This window comes from Alternaria arbusti (genome assembly GCF_024043155.1).
Source record: "Alternaria arbusti strain BMP 1465 chromosome Unknown scaffold_7, whole genome shotgun sequence".
In the NCBI taxonomy this organism is placed as follows: Eukaryota; Fungi; Ascomycota; class Dothideomycetes; order Pleosporales; family Pleosporaceae; genus Alternaria; species Alternaria arbusti.
The window spans coordinates 1362651-1373162 of NW_026249947.1; the positions used below are offsets into that span (position 1 = coordinate 1362651).

The 10512-nt window shown below is 51.9% G+C and overlaps 5 protein-coding genes across 5 annotated transcripts; 1 reads left to right on the top strand and 4 right to left on the bottom strand.

Moving 5' to 3' along the window:
- Window positions 1-1006: 1006 nt before the first annotated feature.
- J4E86_006261 (uncharacterized protein) lies at window positions 1007-1843 on the bottom strand (the record flags this gene model as incomplete). The annotated part of the gene is made up of 1 exon (XM_051446791.1): window positions 1007-1843. One exon carries the CDS (start codon window positions 1841-1843, stop codon window positions 1007-1009), a length of 837 nt encoding a protein of 278 aa, XP_051302366.1.
- A 262-nt stretch (window positions 1844-2105) lies between these two features.
- Window positions 2106-3057, bottom strand: J4E86_006262 (uncharacterized protein; the record flags this gene model as incomplete). Its single annotated transcript, XM_051446792.1, has 2 exons — window positions 2106-2836; window positions 2883-3057. 2 exons carry the CDS (start codon window positions 3055-3057, stop codon window positions 2106-2108), a joined length of 906 nt encoding a protein of 301 aa, XP_051302367.1.
- Window positions 3058-3836: 779 nt separating this feature from the next.
- On the bottom strand, window positions 3837-4573 carry J4E86_006263 (uncharacterized protein; the record flags this gene model as incomplete). Its single annotated transcript, XM_051446793.1, has 3 exons — window positions 3837-4116; window positions 4165-4377; window positions 4425-4573. The coding sequence occupies 3 exons, from the start codon at window positions 4571-4573 to the stop codon at window positions 3837-3839; spliced, it is 642 nt and encodes a 213-aa protein (XP_051302368.1).
- Window positions 4574-5382: 809 nt separating this feature from the next.
- On the top strand, window positions 5383-7013 carry J4E86_006264 (uncharacterized protein; the record flags this gene model as incomplete). The annotated part of the gene is made up of 3 exons (XM_051446794.1): window positions 5383-5518; window positions 5567-5658; window positions 5703-7013. The coding sequence occupies 3 exons, from the start codon at window positions 5383-5385 to the stop codon at window positions 7011-7013; spliced, it is 1539 nt and encodes a 512-aa protein (XP_051302369.1).
- Window positions 7014-9223: 2210 nt separating this feature from the next.
- Window positions 9224-10266, bottom strand: J4E86_006265 (uncharacterized protein; the record flags this gene model as incomplete). Its single annotated transcript, XM_051446795.1, has 2 exons — window positions 9224-9879; window positions 9930-10266. 2 exons carry the CDS (start codon window positions 10264-10266, stop codon window positions 9224-9226), a joined length of 993 nt encoding a protein of 330 aa, XP_051302370.1.
- Window positions 10267-10512: the final 246 nt, after the last annotated feature.

Here is a 10512-nt window from a genome sequence, read left to right on the forward strand (position 1 = left end):
GAGGCCGATCAAATGCCACGGAACCTGAATCGATGCTCATGATACTGTACATGCTTTTACGGCGCACAGTTGGTCTTGAAATTGTAAACTTTTTCGCATGCTGTGCTTCAGTGTTGCACTTTCTTATGATTTCATATTGCTGCTACCCCATGACTGTTCTCAAGTGCGATCACTAAATTGACAACGCAGGCTCTGGAAATCCAGATCATGAATGCGGTGTTGAGGCTTTACATCGAGTGCATCGGAAAGTCTCTTGGGGTCCTAAGTGTGTCGAGCAAAAACGAGTCGCGGTGGAAACATGAAAATGCAATATCCAATATTCTTGGGTCAAATCCGAGGGGCAAGATAGTGAGACTAGTGGACTAAGGTGGGGTAGATGCAGCATGTCTCGCTTCGGAACGCTAATGCGCCAATTCTCGGCGCAGCCCCTTTGTTTCCAAACCCGCGATATAAACGCACCAAAATCACAACCTTCCATCAATCATCTCTTCAAGAGATCCATCGGCCTGATGGTCTAGTGGTATGATTCCTGCTTTGGGAAATCACGTGACCGTGATAAGCCTATTCTGCAGGAGGCCCCGGGTGTAAGTTCACCCATTAAGATTCGAAATCGAACGCAAACTAATAGCGTCTAGTCGAATCCCGGTCAGGCCCCAACTTCTTTTTTTGCAGCATTCTACGCATGAGGAGATCAGGTATGAGTTGCGTGTGTGACTCACATCTTTCTGTTTCATTTTATTTTATTTTTTCATTTTTTAATTGCGCTGGTCTGGAAACGCTAAATGGAGCGGTTGAGCAACACGTTGTATTATCGCAACGCAAACACACTGTAATAACTTTACGCAGCTGTGTACCTATGTACCTTTATTCTTCGCGGATTCAATATCAACTAAGAAAGGATTAAGAAAAGCACACATACGAGTGGGTTGCATGTGACGTTTGATCGCTGTGGCTATTGTCGCAGCCTGACTGCCGCGCAGAAGAGCAATAAGCTCACGAAGTTACTTTACCAATACCTACTTGTCATCAACTTCAACCCCTCATCTCCAAATTCGCGTATACCCCTCTCCTCCACCCGCGTCCTCGTCCGAAACGTCTTCTCAATCTTGCCAGTCTTCAAATTCACGCCCTCATGCTCGTACTGCTCTCTCTTCATCAAACAACCTTCTATCGCCCATTTCGGCACCGCTTCCTCAAACCTAACACCTTTTTCCTCTAGCATCATACTAACAAGATCCCTCGTCTTCCTCCCATTCATCTCCTTAGTCGAATACATAGTCCTCGCAAAAGCAGAAACAGAATTCCTCACAGCATCATTGCGACAGCGCCAAATAAGGTTATTCAGCGCCTCTGCTATGTCAGGCACAGGAAAGAACCTTGCATCAAAATGCGCCGTCCCCAGCACTTCTTCCACATCGCCCTTGACCTCCGGCTCAGGCATGGCCTTCAGAGCATCAGTGAGATGCTTGTTGAATCTCACGGAGCAGTAGCTAGCGCTTAGACTGCACAGCTTTTGCACTCGCTCATTGAAAGTCTGCACGCCTTCTGGGAAGACTAGGGTGATTTCATCGGATTGAGTGTATGCGACTGTGGCTCGAGGGAAGAAATGGAGGAGATCGGCGCAGGTTGATGTCATTGCGGTGTGTATGCGCTCGTCGAATGGACGCGCGAAATGGGAGGTAAAGCGTGAGAAGCCATGACCATCCAGGCGGAGAATGATTGGTTTGTCGAGTGGGAGGGTTTGGTCGAAGTGTGCTTCGTATGATTTCATGCGCGCTGCGAGTGATAAGGGTTTATCGGTGCGCGGTGTTCGTGGTGTCTCGACGTCGTTGCGGTCTGACATGGTTTCGGTATTGGTGTTGAGAATCTTGTAGGTTGGCTGTATTGGCTGTTGGGATGTAAGACTACGCCTACCTTCACCCTAGATTAACGATGACTCATCAGCCTCACGTGTTTTCACTTCAGTTACTTCCTTAGGGTCGTTATGGTGGTCACGTCACGATGAAGGACGGATCGAAGGGTATTTATGAAGCGGCATTATCCTTCATAGTATTATGTACATCATAAAAGCTTCATGTTCAGCCATCCCAATAATGATTCCCAGCTTAAGGCAAGCACGAAAGGATCGGCTTGAGCTTGTTGATAATCTCAGTCTGAACCGCAGCATCGTTCATAGTCGTCTTGTCGTTTGCATCGCCAGGGCTGATGGTAACGTAGCAGTCGCTTCCACGGATCAAGATGACGTCCGCCTCCCACGGCAGGCGCGTGCTACCGCACCATTCGGCATCGCGAGCGCTCAGAAGACCCGTGTTGATGCGAGTAAAGATGTACTTGAACTGGCTGGGGTCGCTGCACTTGGTCTCGGATACAGCGGGAAAGTTGACGTTCAGGAAGGAGTTTGCTGGGAGGTATGGCTTTCCAGAGTTGATGATAGTCGTGGTAACGTTCAAAGCCAGGTCAGCATAGACCTTGCTATGGAAAGGAGTAGGTGCGTTCCATGCAGTAGGGTCTCCCGTCACGCCAGAGAAAGCGATGGCTGGGATCTGAGCCGTCTTTGCCGCGAATGCAGCGGCGCCGACTGTGCCGGAGAAGGGAACCTGAACAGCAACATTGCTCCCGACGTTCGGTCCGGTCAGGGCGAGTTCAGGCCTTGCGCCGTTCCAGAGCTTGGGAGCCGTGACATCGATTCCCTCCTTGATCGAAGTGACTGGGAACGAGTTGACGTAGTTTAGGCGAGGGTCTGTCGCGTTTGCGCCGGTTGGCGGGCTTCCTCCTGGGCAGGACGCATGAATGCAACCGTCTGAATCAACGGTTTTCGGGGGTGCGTCGGAGGATCCTGATATAAGTCAGCATGTGTATATGGCCATGACTCGACTACCAACCTCTGCCAGACTGGTTCTCGGCGGGACCAGACAATACGACTTCGTGACCAGCAGAGTTCAAGACGTCGAAAAAGGTGCGAAGGTTTGCCTCTGACCAACCATCATCGTTTGACTGAACGATGCGCACGGCTTGAGCGAAAGGAGCTGCCGCAGCGAGTAGTAGGAAGGATCGCATTTTGAGTAACGAATGGAAGATGATGAAGCGAATGTGTTTGACAGAGCGACCTGAGACCTATGCAAGTAAACAGCGCGCACCTGACGTTTATAACAACACCCTTCTCCCGATCTATCCTTACGCCAGCCACAGAGTCCCCAGTCTTGATCCACCGCTAATGTTCCAAGCATTATGCGAGCCGAACGGGCGAACAGAGGTCAGGAACACAGCCATGGCACACGCCGCAGTCTAGTCACAACGTGCGGGTAGCAGCGATCTGATTGCTCCTCGCATAAATGACCATGGTCGTGACATGCTGCAAACATCGGCTTTGGGGCTGTGAGTGGTTGTTGACCTCCGAAACGGAGACATTTCCAAGCCTTTGGGGGTGTCGCCCCTAGCGCCTCGGCTGCAGCCACTCAAATGGGCAGGAGCGCCCGGTAGTCTTTCGCACGTGTGAGGAGCTCGAGGTGTCATTCACGGATTTTGACATGCAAGTAGTTTGGTTCATGATATGTCATATATCCGTCTATCGATTTTCAGGAAACCGTTCCTCACACTGACCATATGGGATGTCATCCCGCGCATGTAATCAAACGGCCCGTTCCTCGAAGAACTATGCTTCCATCATTCAATACTGAATTGTTCGGACCGCTGCGCATGAAGGTTCATGCGGCATGTTGACATGTGAAAGTATCCGGAACCCATGGTATCAATGTCTCCTAGTTGCCAGAACGCCTTATCCAAATGCTCTATATTTCTCTGCACTTCGCCAGATCCTTAAGAACTCCATCTCTCGCTCATACGATATGAGCAGGCTTCACCGGCTGTTGGTAGTAGTCCGTCGTAGCACCGCTCTGGTATGGCGGAAGATACTGGTTGTTCATCTCAGCAGGTTGCGTCTGCGAGTGGTATGCGGTATTTTGGTATTCGGGTGCGCTGTTGTACGGAGATGATTGCTGAGCAGGTACGGAACCCCCGAATGGGTTGTGCGCCGGTGCGTACTGGCCTCGTTTGGCCTCTGCCTTCGCGCGACGATAACCGATGACCGAGTAGATGAAGAGACCGAAGTAGCTGAGGCTGCGATGTGTCAGTGCTGCAAACGACCCCATGGAACTCTGAACGTACAATACGAAGACACCGAATCCAAGCCCTACATGGCTACCGCCCTTGCCGATATCCGCAAACTCCATGATCAAGGCGACGCCCCAGAACGCAGTCTGGAACGAGTTCATGGTGAGGAAAGTGCCGGGTTTCAGCGCATCGCGAAGGAAGAGCAGGATGGCGAGAATGTCGATGAGGAGGACTATACAGCTAAAGAGTATAATGACAATGAGCAATCTGCTGGCTGTAAGCTTTGTGTATGCGCCGTTGATGGTGTAATTTACGAGACTGAGGGTTGGATAACGTCTTCCAGTTCTTTCACGTTGCTCAGCGAAATGCCTACTGCTCCAATGATCAAGAGCATGATACATATGCGCACTATCCAGAAGGGCACGAGAACGCGCTTCTGCCAAAATACCGGTCGTTGCGCCATGGTGAATCGGTGCCGCTGGAGGTTATCGCTGCTTGTCGGTGGCTAGGTGCGATGTTTGCGCAACAAAAAGAGGAAACCAGGATATAAATCTCAGTTTGCAGGGCTGAGCGCGAGATACACCGATATTTCGGGAACTCGCGTTGACTGGGCTGTGATGCGTACGCTCAGGGGAACGCCTTGCGGCGCCGTGATGAAACACGCGTTCGGCCCTGTACATCTTCATCTCCCTCTTTTAGCAGCCGCGCCGTTTGGGGCCGGTGTTGCAGCATGGCCTCTATGCGTAGGTGGTGATGGATGTGTTGGATGCATGTTCAAAGTGTTTAAATTGGTGCGGTATAATGTTACTCGCTGCCCTGATGAAGAAGCAAAACGGCTGTCACGAGTTTCAGGGTCTGTGGAGATGGGCCGTTAGGCGATGCTCGTAGCCTCGTACGCGGTAATAGCGCGGTGGTCGCAGCGTCGTGGCTGAGGCAGTCAGGCAACGATAGACTCCAGCACCCGATCAACAGTCGTGAGTAACGTGCATCTGCATGCTGAGTTGTGCACAAGTCGGCGTGTCTCGCATGTAAGCATCATGCTTCGATGCACGTCGATCGAATGTGGAAGGTATGGAGGCGGGCACTTTCCGCGCCAGCCATCTGATCGGAGTGGGGCTGCCACGAGACCCATGCACGCGTTGCTCCCGCCCGATAAGCGCGATAACGAGCGACACCTTGATGGGCAGCCAGAGCTTCCCCAGATTACAACACATAGCTATCTCTCGATCGAGAGCTGTACGATAGTCCGCAAGTTCTGTCCCCATCTTCATCATGGGTAACAACCAGTCACGACCGTCCGATGCTGCTGTTAATGAGAAGTTGATGGAGCGACTCCAGGCGCTCCACATGAAGGATGAACGACCCATGAACGAGAAGGATGGATTTGTCGTTGTTGGCGGAGAGGCTCGTACGTTACATGGCGTTGAGAATGATATATCAACTCTAACTGTCGAAGCACCTCGATACACCCCCGGCGTCAAGTACCGACAAGATGTATCTGCCGCGTCAGTGTCAGAGTGGGAGAAGGAGCTCATGGAAGACCCAAAGGTACTACACACAGCTCTTGTACCGTCTCTTACTTACCTCTGTAGAACCGTCTCGCTCTCGCAGCTCTTAGCTCCAACTCTGCCAACGCCGTACTTTCATCCCGATCCGCTGTCATCGCAGACACCCAGAAGTTCAACATCAAGATCCCCTTCGAGGGCTCGCCTGTCACAAACCAAGCCTCATCTGGAAGATGCTGGCTCTTCGCTTCCACCAACGTCTTCCGCGTCGCTATCATGAAGAAGTACAAGTTGTCCGAGTTCCAGCTATCGCAAGCATACCTCTTCTACTGGGACAAGATTGAGAAGGCAAACTACTTCCTCGAAAGCATACTGGATACAAAGAGTGAGGAGATTGACAGCCGCATCGTGCAGGCGCTGATGTCCAGCCCTGTCGGTGACGGCGGACAGTGGGATATGGTGGCCAACCTCGTGCAGAAGTATGGTCTGGTACCGCACTCGCTGTACCCAGACTCGTTCAACGCGTCCAACTCGTCCACCATGGACCGTCTGATCACTACCAAGTTGCGGGAGGATGCCGTCCGTCTACGTGCCATCGCATCCAGCAACGCATCGCCAGACGCGATCAAGGCGACTATTGCCGAAGAGAAGGAGAAGATGCTGCGTGAAATCCACCTAATCCTTACACTGATGCTAGGACCTCCCCCGTGCTCTACCAAGCCGTTCACCTGGGAGTACTATGACAAGGACGGCAACTTCTGCACCGTCAAGACGCGACCCACCGCCTTTGCGAAAGAACTCTCCGACAACAAGACCGTCCGCGCGCTGTCTGGAACGGACGTGCACTCGCTCTTCTCGCTTGTAAACGACCCGCGCAACCCTTACAACCGTCTGCTCAGCGTGAAGCGACTCGGTAACGTCTGGAACGGCCGACCAGTGACGTATGTGAATGTCGACATGAAGACCATCAAAGATGCTTGCATTGCGATGCTGAAGAAAGGCATGCCCGTCTTCTTTGGCTCGGATGTGGGCAAGTACTCCGATTCCACGAAGGGAATTATGGACACCGATCTCTTCGAGTACGAGCTCGGCTTCAATATCAAGCTCGGCATGTCCAAGGCGGAGCGTCTGCAGACCGGTGAGAGCCAGATGACGCATGCTATGGTGCTGACGGCTGTACATGTTGTTGATGGCAAGTCCGTGCGCTGGAGGGTGGAGAACTCGTGGAGTGAGCGCGCAGGCGACAAGGGCTACTTCGTCATGAGCGATGCTTGGATGGATGAGTTTGCGTACCAAGCCGTCGTTGATCCCAGCGTTGTCAGCTCCACGATTAAGAAGGTGCTCGAGCAGAAGCCGAAGATGCTGGAGCTGTGGGACCCGATGGGCGCGTTGGCGTGAGTGTGATGTAGATTTGATGATACCTTTGATGAAATGATTGTTGCTGTGAGAGAAGCCAATAGATACAAGATTGAATGTGAATCTGGCGGGAAATGAAGTGCGCGTCTTTCGTTGATCATAGGGTGCGCAGTGCGGGTAGACAAGTGTGGTAGCAATTTTAGGTGGGGACTTCACCAACGAGGTTTGCATGACTTTCAACCTAAGAGTGGCTAATCACTTCGTTTGTAATCGGTAAAAGTTTAGCAGGGTCTTAAGACTGCCTTCATGCGTGCAGCAACGGCTCCGTCTCATCATCATCACATCCATTGCTTTCCTTGCAATCCCGCATCACCTCCCATAGCAAGCCCGCCTGTACACCGGCAAACATCACATAACCAACCGCAGCCCAGCCTGCATAATGATACCATCCATCCCACCACCCCAAAAACCCATTGTACCACTCCCACCGCGAAGGCATATCGACGCTTAACCCCCAGGCCACACCCACCCCAGTAAATACCACCGCCTGCATCGCAAGCCCCAAACGGCTCAGCGCCTCCTCCTTCGCCTCGTCCCGATCCTCCTCCTCTTCCTCATCATTTTTTTCGGCACGAATCGCTCTCGCCTGCCAGAAAAACGACGCGATAACCAAACCGATGACAATCCAGTTGATGCAGAGGATGTGCGCACCATGCCATGCCCAGGCGAACATGAGGTGGGAAAACCAATTTATATCGTTAGCGTAGAAGGCATCGACGAAGATGGGGAAGATCAGTATGAAGAAATACGTTGCATAGACTGTTATGGCGGAGCTTGTTGAGACGTCGCGGTAGGGGGAGGGGTAGTGGAGATGTAGGATTGAACTATCGTAAACGATGAGAGTCAGTGCTTGTACTGTTTGAACTGGAGAAATGGAAGGAATGCAAGGGGTGCATACAAGGTAAGCCAATACAGCAGTACAACAACGGTTTGTGTTAGATCGATCCAATTCCCCACGGTTACGGGTTCGCGGTGAAAACCTCTGTCTTCTCGGATGGAATCTACAATATAGAAGAACGTGAAGGCGAATTGTTCGGTTGCTGAGATGAGGTTGAATAGCAGGTAGTTTGTCGACATGCCTGAACTTTGCTTTCTGAAGATGGTACGGTGGAGTTGTGGTATGAAGGACGCCACGGTGAGAACCAAGAGGATACTGGATGGTGTTAGTACGATATAAAGAGTGTTGAGAGATTGAACGAACATGCGAAGCCAGACTGGTAACTCCAGAACCGGCATCTTGCAAGGATGGAAAGCGATGTCTAGTATTGCAGTAGTATGGCGACTTGTGAATGTCTACCGCAACATATTGAGGAACTAGAGACTTCGTTATCCAAAAGATTCTCCAGCATCTTTCTTGTATACAACTACAAAACTGATGCCTAGCACGTTTAAGACATTCAGGTATGCAACGCTGATCGCGGGGGCGGCACAGTGCATTAGCGCTGCGCACCCCCTTGCTTACTAGCAAAATCTCCGGACACAGCCTCCACCCCAATCCTTCCACACTCATCACCGAAGAGTAGAATATGCCCCGGCCAATCTACCTCATCGTCTTCAACTCCCCTCTCTTCCCCGCGCACTGGGGCTTCTGGATCCCGGACCCCTCGTCTAGCGACCCTCAAATAGGAACGTATCTCAACGCAACCGGCGATGCAGCAAGTGGCTTCAGCATAGAATTCGAACGTAACCACGAACTTGGTGTTGATGGCCGGCGGCACCAACTCATCTCTTTGGGGGAAGTTGCGGACGAGCATGTTGTCGATGTAATGGGTGACGGGAAGTGGTCTGTTGATCAAGTTGCGAGAGATCGTCTTGAGGAGGTTGTGTTGGGTGTAAAGCCGCCGGGACCGAGTTTGATCGCTGCGGATAGTAAGGTGAGTTTTGTGATGTGTAAGCGATCTATGGGATGGCTGATTGACTGGATGTGGTAGGTACCGAGAAAGAAGGTAGAGATAAGGAACTGTCAGACTTGGATACGCGATGCGGTTACAGCGTTGGTGGAAGCAAAAATCATGGACAAAGAGGCTTTACGAATAGTAGAGAAAGCGCCGAAAAACTGAGGGAGAAAGGACGTTGCTATTCTTTTCTACGCCTTGATCGACTTCACTTTTCCCCATAATGGGCTCTCACCTACGGCCTCTTGTCCTGACACGTCCAGAACAATTCCATCTTCCAAACTCCTCTCCATCAACCTACCAAATCTTCGGCACAAACATCGGCGTCTCCCTCTTCCACTTCTGATAATCCTTGCGATCCCCATACCTCTTATCATACTTATCCTCACTTAACGGCACCCCACTAACCTTCAGCAGCAAGAAAGACACAAAAGCCGGACTAGCCGCACACATACCAGCAACAAGCACCTGTCCACCAATTCCCCCACTGAGTCCCAAAGCAGCCTGCGCAGGCTGCCTAACTAACAACCCTGCCGCCGCAATCGCAATGCCACTCCACAGCGTCGCCTCGCCGAAGTAATTCGGATGCCGAGATTTACTCCACAGGCCGTGTGTGAGGAACTCTTCGGAATGTTTCTTTTGCTTTTTGCCTTGGACCCAGGCGTCCTTTTGTCTATCAGCCACGACCTCAAACGTGAGACCGAAGACGAAGATGGCGAGGCCGAGGATGTCTGTTAGGTAGGGTTTCGAAGATACGGCTTGTCCGAGGAGTGAGGTTGCGTAGGCGGAGCGTGGAACGGAGTTTACCAGGATGACGGGGAGAGTGCAGAGGGAGACCCATGTTGCTTGGGCGAAGAAGGCGACGAGGAATTTGGGTGGGGAGGTCCGGATGGAGTCGAAACGGGAATCTTTTCCTTCGTCGCTGGATATACGTTTGTAGAGGTAAGAACCCACTGTCCATCGTTAATGATTGTTCAAGTCACGTTTTCGCAAGCGAACGTACGTCTCGTAGCCCAAATCCCCACGGCGGCGCTCAAAAGCGCCTGCCTCCACCACCACGTGCCCTGTCCCAGGCCCTGAGCGCTGAAATACTCGGTTATACCGCCGGTGATGGTTCCTGCGGCTCTTGCGCGCATGTAGGGCAGCACTAAGCTGAGGGCTGTGCAGGAGAGGTATGTGAAGCTGCCGGAGAGGTCATAGTACCGTTCCGTTTGTGCTGCGATGGAGGGGACAGCGACAGCAGCCTGAATGCCGTATGCAAGCGCAACAGAGGGTACGAGGGTACGTAGAAGAGGATTCTTGAACGCGGTTGCGCGGAGAAGGGTTTGTAAGAGCGTCATGTTGTTGCAAAGCTTCGAAACCAGAAATGCGGTTGAGGAAACTTCTGCGCACCCCAACATATACCCTCAATCGGAAGACGGAGGATCTTCAGGTACTCTTTATGCGCTTCGCTATTTCAACCCAACAAACACAATCATCGGCGGTTCATCCGGCGCATACCGTTGTTGCAAAGCGCCTGGCGATCTAGACTCGTAGTCAGGATCGATGCCGTCATTCCTCGCTTACCTCCACTTGTGACTGGGGTC